We start from the raw sequence: 17267 nt of genomic DNA on the forward strand, positions 1-17267 counted from the left end.
GCCACTATTTGCCATATCCAGGTGTGGAAACTATGGGGCATCATACCCAAGAAGATTGGAAGCTGTAATCTCTGCCAAAGGGGCTTCAACTAAGTTCTGAGTAAAGGGTCTGAATACTTAGGTCAGTACAAGGTTTTAGTTTTCCCTTTTCAATAAATTAGCTAAGATTTCTAACATTCTGTTTTCACTTTCACATTATGGGGGATTGAGTGAAGATTGATGGGGAAAAGCTTAATTTTTAATTTTAGCACAAGGCCGCAGCATAACAAAATGTGAAAAAAGTGAAAGGGTCTGAAGACTTTCCGATGCACTGTACATGAAATCTCTACTGGCATTTAGGCATTGAAATATTACGACAAAAATATTAGACAAAAAAGACAGAATCCAAAACATAATTTTAAAAAAAGTATTTATTTAGTTTTACACAAAGTGCACATGTGTCTGCTGTCATTACAAACTTCACACAAAGTAAGCATCAGACTGAGGATGAGTACTGCGGTCATCCAGGGGTGCGTTTTCTCACCGGTATCCACTCTTAACTGAGCAATCTGGAAATTAAAGTATTAAATTACAATTTACAAGGTAAGTTTCTGCAAGTTGTGACCGGACACCCATGGCATTGTCTTGGTTTAAAAAAACATGGCTGCTTTTTCCAGAAATCTGTCCATGGCTTGTGTCTGGTATTGCAGTTTGCCTCCATTGAATTGCATGGGACTGAGCTATTATGAGTATGAGATATAATATGAGATATTAGAATATCACTCAGCCTTTGGATAAGTGGGGACCTTTTTGAAGGAGAGGAGCCACGTTTTTCTACCTCTGGACAACCCTTTTAATGCTCTCTGGATTACTCAGCTGGGAGGTAGCATTATATGGCTGCCTGCAGGGCTTGTGTATGAAGACTTCAGACACCTGCTGACACAGCATCCAAAGTCACATCAACCAACCACATCATGGTTACAGCGGATCGTATGCATGGTGTAGAACCTCAGAAGAAGAAAATGTTCAAAGTCTATATCGGTCATGTAACACTTGCCATCCAAAGGAGTGTGACTAAGGCTGGTTTCAGATGGCTACGGTGTGGTCCACGTGACCGAACCAACAGCAGCTCTCCTAACCCAAACTCACTGCATCATAGTGACTTATATGATTTCCAGTCTGATACCCTGTACTCAAAAGGTGCTGTCTGTACAGGACAGTAGACATGTGTCAGGCTAGAAGTCACATCATAACAGATCACTACGATGCAGTGAGAATGGGTCAGCCAAGGTGTGTGTGGTCCTGAAAGTGTGGCCATTTAATGGACTGCACTGAAACTGGTCTTAATGGACACCTTCACGGCAATTTTTTATGATTGCATTTTACTTATTTTTAGCTAAAAATCATATTTTCAATTGGTCTTTATAAAAAAAAATTGCTGTTATTGAGATACAGGGGTTAAAAACACTCATTATAGCTAATCTCTAAAAAGACTATGGCTTAAATGAGTGTTTATGAAGTCAGGAGAACAGAAATAAGGCTTCACTGAGAAGTGATAATGTTCAAACAGACTGATTTTTAACCCCATGTATCTCAAAAACGGCTGAGAATTTTTAATAAACACCAATTTAATTTTTTTTTATTTTAGCCCAAAATGAGCAAAATGCAATCATAAAAAAATTGTACTGAATGTTTCCATACCCTTTAAGGTGGAATTACCCTGGGCAAATAAATGGATGTTACTAGACAAACCACATGTCCCGATCTTTCATATGAAGAACCAGGCAATAACTCAAACTATATGTGTCATCATCTATTCAATAACATGATACAGTATTAGTATTTAAAGCGCAGCGCAGGAAAATTAGGGTTACCTCGCGGTCCTATTTCTGTAAACATGGCGTAATTTCTTATATATTAACCAGTCAGACAAAATGATCTACACCATTTTATTTCATTACTTGGAATGGAACGCGACATATAGGCAGTAATGTAAGAGTACGTTGAACCTCTTGTATAAAACCAAACAAAACTGGACATGCCGTCTATAGCAACCATGTTTTAGGGCAAAATAATGGATAAGAGCTGCACTCTTTTTAGGGTCTATACAAAAATGTTATCCTCTGAGATTGGCTGGAAATTTTGGTTTGGTGCATAAGGCCCAGGACTGAGTGTGCTTCCTGTATATCACTTGCATTGGCAACTAATCAGATTGCTGCTCTTAAGTCCTACCCTGCGTTGGATAAATCAAGCTGCAATCTGATTGGCTACTGTGGGCCACCACTTTTTCACCTGCACTGAGAAGGTCATATTATATTCTTTAAAGGTTGCAAATATATGGTTAGCCATGAATTTGGAGGATAGAAATCTCCTTGTTTCATAAAGAACATAAATTCTCTCAATGTAACAGCAGTTGCTTAACAATCATCCCTATGGCATCAATAAATACAAAACGGTTAGCCTGCGCGCACCGCCACATTCTTTCCTAAAATACTTGATAGAAAAAACAGGAAATAAAAAAATATCATAAAATGTCCTCAAAAGGTCTAATAAAAAAAACAATGATGACTAATGTATAGAAGGCGAGAGATAAATAAAATGCTAGATATGAGTCGATTGATCGCGTGATGGGCCAGAGTCATTAATTATACACAAATTTGGTCCAATTTCCCCACTCAGTAAAATTTTAGTTATAGGAAATCCAAAGATCTTAGAGTTTTGGATTTCCAGTCTTGATCTGTGAAGGTGTCATAAACTTTCTCTGTGGCCTCCATAAATCCTAATGCAGAGACAGACACTTTTGCTATTACACTGGTCCCTGTAGTTTTGCCCCTTCCCCCTCCCCATTCTATTCGTACGTGTAATATTATTTACAGCATGTCATCAGTTACAAAAATTATTTCATGCCCAGTAGATGTTTTTATGGCATAGGCAATTGAAAGATCATTTCAACAGATGACACCAATAAGACCTTTTCCTCCGGATTCACGAGAGACTTCTGATTAATGGAAGCTGTGATGTGGGAAATTACTGAGACAAGTTACTTGATAGAGAGGTGCCCAATTCTGGTAGTATTTTTGGAAATCCAGTGCAGGAGAGAAGGGATGATGGTCAATTAGCTTCGGCAAATAGTTCTCAATGTATCAAGCAACATGGGCTGATGAGTCAACGGCAATAAGATGATCTTATCAGACACCCAGGCTTCTTCTTTTCCGTTTTCCAAGAATAAATTGTTCTCCTATAAAAAAAATTATGAAGTGTGGATTTAGTCATTTGAATTGAACGGTCATATAGTTAGAGCACCTCCTACAAATATTTCAGGGTACCTGCCATGACTACAGAAACCTCAAGCCCACCAGGCCCACCATGAAATAAATCTACCAACACATCAGAACAACTGCAGTATGGTGGTTTGGTAGGCCAATACTGTGGGAAATGAGTAGACAAAATCTTTGCTAAGTCCAGAGATACCACCATCAGACTTGTCATGGACCCAACTTGGTCCTTCACCCAACTTATACAGTAGGCTATTTTTACTATGCATAAGTGTAAGTAGATACTTATTTCAAGCAACTATGGTGGTCTATCTTTAAAGAAATTCTAAGGGGAAGGAATCTTGTTCCCAAGAAGAAATAAGACCGATAAGAGTGGATGCCATGCAGTATATATAGTATGTAGTAAACACCATTATCTTTTTGAAGTATCATAAAAATAGGATATTGCACCTTTCTCTCCTTTTGGACCCCTGGGTCCTTGTGGTCCAGCATAGCCCGGCGCTCCTCTGTCACCTGTAGAAACAGAATACATATTTACCATGTATAATCCCATATAGACTTTGCTTGGCATCATGGCTTTTATTTATAATGGTAGCAATGATGCTGTGCCTGATTTATTGTACCATGAATCTAAATGGCGACCAATGGATCCAATGACCTATAATGGGATTTGTTGCTTTTCCGATGAGGTTCCCATTGTTTGGAAAGCAAGAATACTGCAAGCTGTGCGTTTCTTGCCATCAAACATGCCGGAACCCCTAGCAGAAAGCCTGATAGAGGCTACAAACTGCAATATGAAAAAGTCCCAAGAGTAAATAAATAAAACTTTTTGCATTTATTAAATATAGAGGACATAGAAGAGGTAAACTGCTCTGCTGTTCTTGATATAGGGATTGTAGGGACAGCACAGTGACTCAGTGGTTAGCCTTGCAGCGCTGGGGTCCTAGGTTAGAATCTGACCAAGGACAACATCTGCATGGAGTTTGTATGTTCTCCCCGTGTTTACGTGTTTTTTCTCAAGGTACTCCGGTTTCCTCCCTCACTCGAAAGACATACTGATAGGGAACTTTGATTGTGAGCATCATGCAGATGTTGTCCCTGATAGAATTTGAACCCAGGACCCCAGCACTGCAAGGCACCAGTGTGAGCCACTGTGCTGTCATAGTAATACAGCGAACTAAATAAAAATAAAAATCACCTTTGAAGACAGATTTCTTTATAATATGTGACTCACCTTTGACACCAGGGAATCCTCTGTCTCCCTTCTGCCCTGGTAAACCAGGTGCTCCAGCAATGGTCCCGTGAACTGTTAAATAAAATAGGTGGTTTTTAGTTGTGTTGGTTGATATTTATGGAACTAAATAATATAAAGTACCTTTATGAAATGCCTTCCTTACCTCTGAAAACTTCCATGAGATCAGTGGTGATGTTTGCATGGGTTGCATATACTTGACAGATTCCTGGTGGTCCTGGAGGCCCTTGAGGACCAGTTAGAACAGATCTCTGAAATCCATATGCAGTATCTTCAAGGAGACGTTGGTCTAAAACATAGCAGAGACCAAAAAATATTACAAGATTGCTCCGAAAACATGAACATATGAACAGTTTATACTGATAAAGAATATGTAAGATGATGAAATTAGACAATCTTATTAGCTATACTCTTACTTATCTTATCTTTAGTTGGATCGGTTCATCCGAATACACCTGTCATGGAAGTGGCTTTTATGAGTAACCTATAAGGCTCCTACTAGTATTTACTTAAAGGGTGTTGTCCAGGATTTCACTATTGGTGGCCTATCCTGCTGACATCCTATACATCCCCATCGATCTGCTGTTTCGGGGTCGGAATTCAGCACCACAATTACACAGCTTCATCGACAACGTGGTGGATGGACCTGGTAACTGCAACATTGAAGTGAATGGGAACAATGCTGCAGTAACCAGCTCTTTCCACTACATAAGGGACAGAGCACCAAATTCCATCACTGGAGCTACCTTGAAGCAGCTGATCTGCAGGGGTGCAGGTGTCAGAGCCCAGCCAATCAGATATTATTGGCCTATCCTGAGGACAACTGAGGCTGCCAACAGTAAAATCTTGGACAAGACCTTTAAGTGGATGGCATATGATTGAAGGGGGTCTCACTTCTGGGACGCCTACAGATCCTTTAAATTAAGGGGCTTCAGCACCAGTTAAGCTCTATTGATCCTTCACAATTTTTCCCTCATGGCATACTCACTCTGAATATGTTCGGCCACACGAGATACAACTTCATCATAATCTAATGAGAATGACGATGAGGATAATGAAGAGTATGATGATCCTGATGATGATCCTGATGATGATCCTGATGATCCTGATGATGATAATGAGGATGATGACATCACACCACTGTCTCCTTTAGAACCTCTTAGGCCTTGAGGACCAGGAGGGCCAGGGGGTCCTGGTGGTCCAGAGATGTATCTACGAATGTTGTCACCTAGGAAAGAATTCACAGCCTTTAATTGACAAACTATTATATGAATATACTGATGATATACGAGAGATACAGTACATCCTTGTAGATAAGCATATTCCTTAATTTTTCAACACAGATCCTTGTATCGTTGTAGAACATTTTGTGTTTTAGAGTAATAAATGTATACTTACTTGTCAGGTACTCTATAAGCTCACTCTTTAACTGATCACTCCTCATGTCATCAGCATAAGAGGCCAGGCCGCCTCCATAGCCTGCTGGCCCTTGTGGTCCTGGTGGGCCTGGTGGGCCTGGAGGGCCTACCATGAATCCGGTACCTAAAGAAATTAAATATGGTTTATATACACTGAATAAAAATGTAAACGCAACACTTTCAGTTTTGCTCTCATTTTGCATGAGCTGAACTCAAAGATCTGAAACATTTTCTACATACACAAAAGACCAATTACTCTCAAATATTGTTCACAAATCTGTCTAAATCTGTGTTAGTGAGCACTTCTCCTTTGCCGAGATAATCCATCCCACCTCACAGGTGTGGCACATCAAGGTGCTAATTAGACAACATGAATATTGCACAGGTGTGCCTTAGACTGTCCACAATAAAAGTCCACTCTGAAATGTGCAGTTTGATCACACAGCACACACAATGCCACAGATGTCGCAATGTTTGAGGGAGCGTGCAATTGGTATGCTGACTGCAGGAATGTCTACCAGAGCTTTTGCCCGTGCAATGAATGTTCATTTCTCTACCATAAGCCGTCTCCAAAGGCATTTCAGAGAATTTGGCAGTACATCTAACCGGCCTTACAACTGCAGACCACGTGTAACCACACCAGCCCAGGACCTCCACATCCAGCATGTTCACCTCCATGATCGTCTGAGACCAGCCACCTGGACAGCTGCAGCAACAATCGGTTTGCATAACCAAAGTTAGAGTCCCGTTTTTCACAAGGAATGGAGGGTTTACAGCTTTTATTTAGTAACTATATGGCTTTGTGCTCAACTTACTTTGCAGGTAGGTGGCAATATCTTCACTACCGAAGCTTGTCAGACTACTGCTTGAAGGTCCGGGAGGTCCCATGGGTCCTGGGGAACCAGGGTAGCCTGGACGTCCGGGTTGGCCTGGTGGTCCAGGTGGGCCAACAACTCCTCTGAATTCAGATGCTGATTAAAACAGAACATGAATACAAATAAGAATAATAAATCTCAAACATTCACTATTTCACTAACTTAACAATCCTAGAGCATCTTTTTTCTTAGAACTCTGCATTGCGTCCTTCTTCTACTACTCCAGGAAATGTATAAATAAATTGACAATTAAGTGTTACCATTCCCCATGTCAGGACTGATTGGACAGTGCCAAAGTGCATAGGAGCACGTCCATGAGGAATGGTAACACCTATTTGTTAACTTACACACACATTTTCTGGAGGAATAAGACAGGAAAAACACAATCCAGATGTCTGGTCTTCTTTAGTTACCTCATTCTGATTTCTACTGGCCTTATCAACCCCTAATTCAAGTTAGTTACTAGCGCTTGTATTGATGTACTAATCAGCTAGTTCACCCACTTGCTCATTCAGACGTCAGTGTTTTGGTCAGTGATTTCCATCAGTGATTGTGAGCCAAAAAACAGGATTAGAGCCTCCACAGACATAAGGTGTAAGGGAAAGATCAGCACTTGTTCTGTGTTAAGAGCCACACCTGGTTTGGGCTCAAAATAACTGATGGAATCACTGACCGAACACTGACATGTGACTGAGGCATTAGGCCTCATGCACACAACCGTGCCGTTTTTTGCGGTCCGCAAACCGCGGATCTGCAAAAAACGGAAGCCGCCCGTGTGCCTTCCGCAATTTGTGGAACGGAACGGGCGACCCATTGTAGAAATGCCTATTCTTGTCCGCAAAACGGACAAGAATAGGACATGTTATCTTTTTTTGGCGGGGCCACGGAACGGTGCAACGGATGCGGACAGCACGCAGAGTGCTGTCCGCATCTTTTGCGGCCCCATTGAAGTGAATGGGTCCGCATCCGAGCCGCCAAAACTGCGGCTTGGATGCGGACCCGAACTACGGTCGTGTACATGAGGCCTTACTCACATGATCAGTATTCTACTTCATGCAAACTCACTCAACAGCCTAATGTTTAATATATATATATCTTAGCAAAAGGACCTGGCTTTGCACGTGTATATTTCATCTATTTCATTTAATGTTTCTGTGTGTTGTTAAAAGATATTGACAGTATCCACTATAACAGAGACATCTACAGCACCCCGCCCCCTTAACAGTGACATCCACAGCCCCCCACCCCTTATCACTGCCCCCCCCCCCACATTGCCCCATCTCCTTAAAATGGGACCTCCACAGCAGCCCACCATTTTAACTTTGAGCTTTACAGCAGCCTGCCCCTTTAACAGTGAGTTCCACAGCACCCCACCCCCCTAACAGTGACTTCCACAGGGGCCTGCCCCCTTAAACGTGACCAAACACTGACCATAGGTTACAGTCCCCTTAACTGACCTCCACCATTCCCGTCCCCCTTAACAGAGATCTCCACAGCAACTGCCCCTTTAACAGTGACTTCCACTGTACCCCGCTCCCTTAACTGTGACCTCACAGTACCCTGCTGCCTTAACAGTGACCTCACAAGACCCCGCTGCCCCTTTAATAGTGGCCTCCACAGTCCCCTCCTCCCTTAACAGTGACCTTCACAGAGCCCGCCCCTTTAACAGTTACCTCCACAGTGGCCTGCCCCCTTAACAGTAACATCCACAGTGCCCTCCCCTTTAACAGTGACCTCCACAGTGCCTCCCCTTTAATTAGTAACCTCCACAGTAACCTGTCCCATTAACAGTGATTTTCACAATAACTCGCCCCCTTAACAATGACCTCCACAGGGCTCCGTGTGTATGGCAGCTGGGATATCAGGAGAAAGACCTGCAGGCTTCTATTGGCTAATGTAGGTCATGTGATGTGCCATATTTGAATTTTTTGGGAATATCTCAGGAACGGTACGTCCTAGAGAGCTGAGACCCGGTCTAAAATCTTTCCGGACACCTGATGTACCTGTGTGCCAAATTTTGCGATTGTAAATGCGACTGTGCGGATTCCTTTAGTGAACATACACACATATACTCAGCTTTATACATTAGATATATATATATTCCATTGTACACATCATAAAAAATCTCTCTTACTTTGAAGTAAAGCTGCTATGTCACCATATGCAGATCCTGGTAGTCCTGGTGGACCAGGGGGTCCTGGAATGCCGATTGTCAGTCCAGAGTCTAGAAAACATCAATTATTTTACTATTTTGCTTAGTTTTTTTGTATAGATATATATATAGTTTTATTAAAGAAATTCTATAAAACTATTTTTATTTATAGTGGCCATTAAAAATGAAGGTGTTACATCAGCGGTCCGAGTCAGTAACCACCTCACTATATCTACTACTACTACTGCCATTTTTGCCATTACCACCAATCCCCTCTTCTCCTTGCTCTATGTTCCGCTACCTACTGTTTCTTATTACTAATTAGCTCTTGCTATATATGCAGTGCCCTCTCACTCCTTGCCTGAGCAATTACGGTTCCTTGTGTGCTAGCTCCTTGCAAAGGTGTTGTTTTCTGTTGTCTGCCTGTGTACCGACCTTGCCTGTTTACTGTTCTGTCCCACTGCTGCCTCACCTGACCTCAGACCTGTTTCACAGATTCATGCGAACTCTGCCTGCCTTGACCTAGGCCTGTTACTGATTACGTGTTTTGCCTGTTCCTTTGGTGCCTCGCACTGGTGTCTCTGACCCCCATGGGTTAGCTGTCAACTTCACCAGGAGTAATTCAGGAGGTAGTGGTTTGGTGACTCCCTTCAGCAAAGCCAAGATCCCTGTATAGGGGGTCAATACCAGGGAGCTGCCAGGATAACACCCATAGGTTTAGCCCAAAGTCAAACCGGTTGGTTGACACAGTGATTCCACAACCACTGCCGTAACAGAAGATCCACCTTTTTTTCTCCAGAAACTCTCGTCAGTCTATAGGCTATGTTTGGTATTGTCACTCATCCCTATTCAAGAGGGTAGCTATTTCTGGTAACAATAGACCCATTTACTAATCCTGGATGACCCCCTTTTATAAATAAATAAATAAGAAATTCATGAAAATAAAATACTAACTCTGCAACATGGATAAGATTTCTTCATATGTAACGGCAGGACCTGAGATTGTTCCTATGCCATCGGATCCCGTAAATCCTGAACCTATTGATAAAATAATTGACATATTAATCAATTAATGTTTTCGTCAGAGCCACTTGTATCCTGATCCACTGTTCATAGTATATAGTAGAGTTCATATATATATTCATTCATTGTCCAAACAGACCCAGTTACAAATAATACACATTTTTTATTTCCATTTTCAACCGTTATTTTACCTCTTATGTAGCTCATAACCCGGCTGGCCAATTCTGCATAGTCCAGTTCTTGTCCACCTGGTGGCCCTGGTGGTCCCTGAGGTCCAATCAAGTAATTTCTGACATTTTCACCTGTATATACAAATATATAACATTTAATCTCATATCTGTAGTTAAGATGAGATCTTACCTATGTGTTTTATGCAGGATTCCTTACTTTGAAGATATTGTGCAATATATTGTTGAATTTCTGCTGCACCACCACCATCACCGGAAGGCCCAGGGAGGCCGGGAAGTCCAGGAGGACCAGGTGGGCCAGGTAGACCAGGTGACCCTTGGCCAGGTCTTGCACCAGTTGAGCCTAAAATTGATAAAACCAGTTATTTAATTATACAATTCTTTATAGAAGTATGTATGGCAGAATGCTTCCTGTAGTGTAAGATAGTATAAGATACTAAGAAAAAATGGAGTTAGAGAATTGAGAATAACTACAGATTTTCTTAATGTGTGGGATGCTCTGCCATGAGATGCTTCTTGAGGTCATCTTGTAGACCAGCGGTCAGCAACCTTCGGCACTCCAGCTGCTGTGAAACTACAATTCCCAGCATGCTCCATTTATTTCTATGGAGGTTCGGAGAGGAACAGAGTAAGTATGCATGCTGGGAGTTGTAGTTTCAGTTTCACAACACCTGGAGTGCCGGAGGTTGCCTACCCCTGTTGTAGACCATAGTAACTGATAAGAGATAAATATCTGGTTAGTTCTCACCTCTAGAACTTCCTGGTATACCGGGAGCACCTGGGACTCCAGCTTCACCTGCAAATAGTGAATAATTACATTATTAATATGAATGTGAATAGAATTAGATACATCCATGGGCACAGTAGGCAAATGCGGGATTTTGATTTATGTAGTACTACTGCAGACAGGTCCTTGCTGCTATCACTGAAGCACTAATTTCATCATGACCGCGAACTTACTTGAAACCACTCTAAATAGAAGCAGGGACATGCGGCGACCACTTTAAAGGGGTTGTCCTACAAAAAATATTCTGCACCTGGATCTGAATACTTTTGTAATTGCATGTAATTAAAAAATTTGCATAGCCACTGAGATATTCAATAAAATGTATCTGTATAGCGCCACCTGCTGTTTGTTCTTTTCCTTATTTTTCTGTCCACCTTTCTGAGGTGGACGCACATGCTCAGTTTTATCCTTCACATGCTCAGTTTCTTCCTTTATCTGCCTCCTGAGCTGTGATAGGGAGAGAGCTGCAGCATAAAGGCCATGCCCCTAATATAAATCTAGCAGGGCAATTGGAACAATGAATGTGGAGATCTCTGGATCCATGTGAGGTACAGGGCTGGTTCTAGCTTTGTTAGAAAGAGATAATCATGGACTATATGATGTCTGATTTTCATTTTTGCATCAATCATGGAATAACCCCTTTAAAGAGTCACAGTGGTTGTTTTGTTTTTGGATGACTTGCAACTAGCATTGTTATGTGAAATTTGTGTGTGTCACCATTTTTGGGGTACGTCTGCTATCACTGATTTAAGAGCATTAGGTTAAGCAGGTATTTGGGGATGTGGACTATACTATAATCAGGGGTGGGACATGCTCTGCCTTACTGCAGTCATTTCTTAAAAGTGGGCAAATATGATTTAACATATGGTATATGTTAACAAGGCAGACATAGCAGAGCTAGAGAGGGTTCAGAGGAGGGCAACTAAAGTAATAACTGGAATGGGGCAACTACAGTACCCTGAAAGATTATCAAAATTAGGGTTATTCACTTTAGAAAAAAGACGACTGAGGGGAGATCTAATTAATATGTATAAATATATCAGGGGTCAGTACAGAGATCTATCCCATCAGCTATTTATCCCCAGGACTGTGACTGTGACGAGGGGACATCCTCTGCGTCTGGAGGAAAGAAGGTTTGTACACAAACATAGAAGAGGATTCTTTACGGTAAGAGCAGTGAGACTATGGAACTCTCTGCCTGAGGAGGTGGTCATGGTGAGTACAATAAAGGAATTCAAGAGGGGCCTGGATGTGTTTCTAGAGCGTAATAATATTACAGGCTATAGCTACTAGAGAGGGGTCGTTGATCCAGGGAGTTATTCTGATTGCCTGATTGGAGTCGGGAAGGAATTTTTTATTCCCTTAAAGTGGAGAAAATTGGCTTCTACCTCACAGGGTTTTTTGCCTTCCTCTGGATCAACTTGCAGGATAACAGGCCGAACTGGATGGACAAATGTCTTTTTTCGGCCTTATGTACTATGTTACTATGTTACTATGTTACTATATAAGCAAGGGGCGCATTTACATGCTATTCTCCGAAACCTGGGAATAAAGTGTTATGGGATAGATTATACTGGTATTCAATAAATATGCAATGTAATAACAATGATAAGGTCTGAATGAAATTATTAAACATGTGATGTGGATAGGCTCCATATTGCTGTAGATTATACTGGTGACTGACAGTTGTGGGCATGGCTGGTATCACACCTCAAGTGAATTTGGTTGAGATGTAAGAACAAAAACATCTTTAGGACAAAAAAGCAGACCCCTTTTTTCCTAATCTTTGATTATTTCTCTAATGGAAAATGTAAAAGGGAAATATGTGCTACTGGAGCAAATGTTATCATGACATGCATTTTAAGCATTATACCTGGTGGTCCTGGTGACCCTGGTGATCCTGGATTTCCTGGAGGTCCAGCTGGTCCAACAGTTGAAGCTCCTGCAATGTCATTCATACGATGATCAGTACATGTCTATAGGTCTCACAATGATGTTATATAAAAGATAACTGTGATTAAACTGACCATCACGGCCTGGCGATCCTGGAATTCCTGGTTGACCTGGATCACCTGGTTGTCCTGCATGATAATGAAGAAGATATTAAACAATCCTGTTCCCACACTAATAATACATTTATAATTAAAATACTATAAAAAAGTAAACATCTCCTTTACCTGGTTGACCTGGAAAACCTCTTTGACCTGGGATAGAAAACATAGGGATGGTTAAAATGCATACAGTCCAGAACTTAATCTAGAACATTGATGCATAAGGTTAATTTTATGTCCTTTCTAACCATCTATCACATTATTATTATTTAATGATTCTTACCTGGGTCTCCTTGCGGTCCTGGTGGACCGGGTGGTCCATAAAGACCAGCACCTGTTTCTGTAAAAGAAAAATGACAATCATTTTGACTATCAACAATTCTTTGAAACATCTCCAAACAGTTTATAAAAGGAATCTCCTCATACCTAATCCTGATGAAAATACTGCCTGCCCTGGTGGGCCTGGGGGTCCTTGTCTACCTTCACCTGATGAAGACAGAAGAAAGAAATATGTTTCACATACAATTTCTCAGATAACATTCTTTTTTTTTTTTTGATGAGTCAATTAAGTGGAAAGCTTAAGGTTCCTTTATTGTCTTATGCTTCTCATCAACTGAAAGCAATTCGTTTTAGATTGAAATATAGTATCTTACCTGCTGGACCTACTGCACCTTGAAGACCAGGAGGACCTTGAGGACCAGGAGGACCTTGAGCACCTACTTGTCCTGGTGGACCTTGAATTGAGGCTCCTAGCATATATAAGAATCTTACAATTATTTCCTGCTTGCAAAAGTGGTTGTCTAAGTGTATTTTTGCTTCCCTCATATTCAGCTGTAAATGCTTTCTCTGCTTTGGCTTTTATTATATTTTATTTATATTCTTAACTTTTTTATCTCTCCGGCACCAGACTGAATGATGATCTTAAATTTATTGAGTATGATCTGGTTAATCAAATATATTTGTAAAAATGGACACTGGTGTCCATTATGTGTTTGTATCCTTTGTACATTTATTAATTTCTTGCATGTCTATTAAGTATTTAAAAAAAAAGGATGTACCATTACTCATACTATTGTTTTATGTCTTTGGTATTTAGGTTTCCCTCAAGTTTATGGCTTGAGTAGAAAGCTTTGACCAGTAAATATGTGTCTTACCTGGGGGTCCTGGTGGCCCTGGTGGTCCAGGGGCTCCTGGCCCTTGCTGTGCTGCATATGCATCTGTGAAGAATAACAATAAGTTATTTCTCAAGTTTCGAAAATCATTTTATTGTATAAGAAAGAATGTTTCTTAGAGGGAACCAGTCAGCAAGTTTATGCTGCCCTTTTGTGATTTAGTGACATCTGCCTGCCTCCTTTTGAACCATGTTTTCCTCTAAAGAGCTGCAGCGTTTTAGAGAGCACAACGTTTTAATACAGGTAAAAATGTTTCTCCTTAGCCTGAAACACTTTACAGTAAATATACTTAGGGCACTAGCTAGCCATTAGAGCAGCACAATCTCGCTGGCAGTTTCCATTTAAGATTCTTCTGTGTCTTCATTGGTCCTTAGTGGTAAAGAAGAAGAAGTTGTAAGTGTAAATGAACTTACTTTCTGCCCTTGTATATGAAACTGCAGTCTCTCCAGGCTCTCCTCTGGCTCCTTTGGCACCTAAAAGTGAGGATAAATTATGTTGTAAGGAACCAATTTTCCCAAACAAATCTCACGTTTTACCAAGACTGATAATCCAGGATTTGAAATAAATGTCTTTTACCTGGTGCTCCTGGAAGACCAGATGGACCCACGGGACCTATAAAACACCATGAAAAGTATTATTTCTACAGAATGTAACACTGAGGGTAACATACGGTGTAGCATTCAGGGTCGTAACTACCATGGGGAAGTGGCTGCTATGGGGTCCGAATTCAGGAAGAGGCCCAAGTGGAGGGCAAATGGAGTGGGGATTATGGTGCTCCTAGTCCTAACACTGGTATTACTTACTGCTGCCTGGACTTTTTCTCCGGACACCATTGTTTCCACACATTTTTAAGTCAGGGACATGCATAAAGGTTTACTCATACCATACCATAGAGGTGAACCCATACCATACTAAGGCCCCTTTTCGGTGCTGATTAACTACACTACCTCATAGTATAGGAGAACCTTGTGATCTTCTTGGGTTAATTCACTACTTTCTTGCTAACTAACATTTTAGGGACTGTGCATCCTTGCATTCTTAGGAGACTAAGCCAACCCAGCTGAGCCCCTCTCTCCAATAGCCCCATTGTAATCCTATGGTTAGAAGCTATATAGTATGTATGCCCTGCCATCCAGCCTATAAACATCATATGCCAAACTGTGATAGCTGACGTGTGGACATACCTGGAACTCCTGGTGAACCTGGTGGTCCCACAGGTCCTGCTGGTCCTGGTGGTCCAGGGACATAATAGGAACTACCATCTGAGAAAGAATATACATACAGAATATTAATACACACACAAAAAAAATCACAAAATATCTGATCCCGATATTGCGAAATTACACAACTTAAAAGGATTGTCCCATCAAGACAATCTCTTCTTAAACTGAAGCTGACCCAGTGATCAGCTGATCATCACAGGTCCATTTTCAGAGACCAAGTAATAACAGCTGATGTTGCATCTGATAATACATTTCTCCTACAATGGGTAATGCAAGGAAAACGTAGTATTACATGGCGGCCATTGCAACATGACACATATCAAGAGCAGTGACAGATAAGGAACAAAAAGGAAATGGTATTCTGTACTAGATTTATATGCAGGTAGGAAGATACAAAAAATTTTGGAACCCTACTGGCAGACCTCAGGAAACCTACTGGCGTGCCTCAGGAACCTTACTGGCATGCCTTAGGAACCCTACTGGCATGACTCAGAAACCCTATTGGCAGGTCTCAGGAACCCTATTGGCAGGCATCAGGAACTCTACTGGCAGGTCTCAGGAAACCTACTGGCAGGCTTCAGATACAGAATTCGAAAAACATGGCTGCTTTCTTCCAGAAACACCGCCACCTTTTTATATGGCTGCGTCTGTTTATTGCAGTTTAACTCCATTGAAGTGAATGGGGCTGAGCCGAAATGCCATATAAAAAGAAAAAAATAATGTATAACCCCTTTAAAGACTTGATACCAAGGGGCCTGTATTACCAGGTATTATTACACACCTGTACTGACTCTTCCAGGATCGCCAACATCACCTATAAAATAAGAATGGAAAAAAAATATGAATGCAATATGGCGAGATGGTGATGGTAGAGTTAAAGGGAGAGAGGGTAAAGGAGAGCTGGTTTAGTTGCCAATAGCAACCAATCAGATTCCACTTTTTATTTTTCAGAGCTCCTATGGAAAATGAAAGGTGGAATCTTATTGGTTGCTATGGGCAACTAAACCAGCTCTCCTTTACACTGGTTTTGATAAATCTCCCCCCAAAAATACAATAATCCACTTCAGTTACAGCAATGATAAATTATTGCACGAAATATGCGTTTTCATTTCCTTTACCTTTAGCTCCTCCTCGTCCTGGGTTGCCGGGTGGTCCTATAATAATGAGAAATATCAAATGTGAAGAGCTATTTTTGTAGGCACATTTTTTTTATACAAACGTCTTATTGACACCTTCTATAATGGTAGAAGTTAAAGTGGTTAACTGGTTTACAAAATCAATTTACAAATATTGCATTAGTTTCCTGGGTCCCTTGTTTAGGACCCTCATCTTTTAGCCAGAGAGAGAGAGCGATTACAAAAAAAGTCTCTCACTCTGGAGGACCTGGCACACTATAGCATTCAGCTGAGAGCCCATTGACTTAAAAAGGTTTTCCAGGAGTTTGGTATTTCTGGCCTACACTCAGAACATAAAAATAGAATAGGACAGCACCACTTACTAGAACAAATAGTCCGTAATATGGCAGCGATGCCCGTGGCGTTAGATCCCGGCCTCAGGGACCCCTCAAACGTAGAGAAAACTTCAGGAAAGTCACGGAACTCGTAATCTTGAATCAAATCTACATGTAGCTTGAGAAAGACCTGTGTGTCGAAACGTTGCTGTATTTTTCGGTGTTATTAAACACTAAGTTTTGATTCAAGATTACGAGTGCCGTGACTTTCCTGAAGTTTTCTCTGGCCTACACTCAGGATAGATCATCAATATCTAATCGGTGGGAGTCCAATACCTGGCACCCTCACTGATAAACTGTTTGAAGAGGCCGTGGCACCCACAGCATACCAAGCTCAACTGTAAACCGTATAGTGGCTGTGC

The 17267-nt window shown here is 41.2% G+C and overlaps 1 protein-coding gene across 1 annotated transcript in view; it reads right to left on the reverse strand.

The window, feature by feature from the left end:
* Positions 1 to 801: 801 nt before the first annotated feature.
* The window catches only part of COL17A1 (collagen type XVII alpha 1 chain), a 63709-nt gene continuing 47243 nt past the window's right edge, over positions 802 to 17267 (reverse strand). Inside the window, exons 33-56 of the mRNA XM_040438059.1 lie at positions 16514 to 16549; positions 16177 to 16209; positions 15357 to 15434; positions 14749 to 14784; positions 14586 to 14645; positions 14155 to 14217; positions 13654 to 13749; positions 13427 to 13486; positions 13284 to 13340; positions 13127 to 13153; positions 12977 to 13030; positions 12823 to 12891; positions 10911 to 10958; positions 10362 to 10505; positions 10166 to 10276; positions 9906 to 9989; positions 8934 to 9023; positions 6740 to 6895; positions 5905 to 6048; positions 5495 to 5734; positions 4652 to 4795; positions 4489 to 4560; positions 3705 to 3767; positions 802 to 3217 (exon numbers count right to left, since the gene is read on the reverse strand). Of these exons, the coding sequence (XP_040293993.1) occupies positions 3168 to 3217; positions 3705 to 3767; positions 4489 to 4560; positions 4652 to 4795; positions 5495 to 5734; positions 5905 to 6048; positions 6740 to 6895; positions 8934 to 9023; positions 9906 to 9989; positions 10166 to 10276; positions 10362 to 10505; positions 10911 to 10958; positions 12823 to 12891; positions 12977 to 13030; positions 13127 to 13153; positions 13284 to 13340; positions 13427 to 13486; positions 13654 to 13749; positions 14155 to 14217; positions 14586 to 14645; positions 14749 to 14784; positions 15357 to 15434; positions 16177 to 16209; positions 16514 to 16549 (2015 nt within the window). The 3' untranslated portion in view covers positions 802 to 3167. The remainder of the gene's footprint in view (positions 3218 to 3704; positions 3768 to 4488; positions 4561 to 4651; positions 4796 to 5494; positions 5735 to 5904; positions 6049 to 6739; positions 6896 to 8933; positions 9024 to 9905; positions 9990 to 10165; positions 10277 to 10361; positions 10506 to 10910; positions 10959 to 12822; positions 12892 to 12976; positions 13031 to 13126; positions 13154 to 13283; positions 13341 to 13426; positions 13487 to 13653; positions 13750 to 14154; positions 14218 to 14585; positions 14646 to 14748; positions 14785 to 15356; positions 15435 to 16176; positions 16210 to 16513; positions 16550 to 17267) is intronic.

The sequence above is a fragment of the Bufo bufo genome, chromosome 6 (assembly GCF_905171765.1).
Source record: "Bufo bufo chromosome 6, aBufBuf1.1, whole genome shotgun sequence".
Lineage (NCBI taxonomy): Eukaryota > Metazoa > Chordata > Amphibia > Anura > Bufonidae > Bufo > Bufo bufo.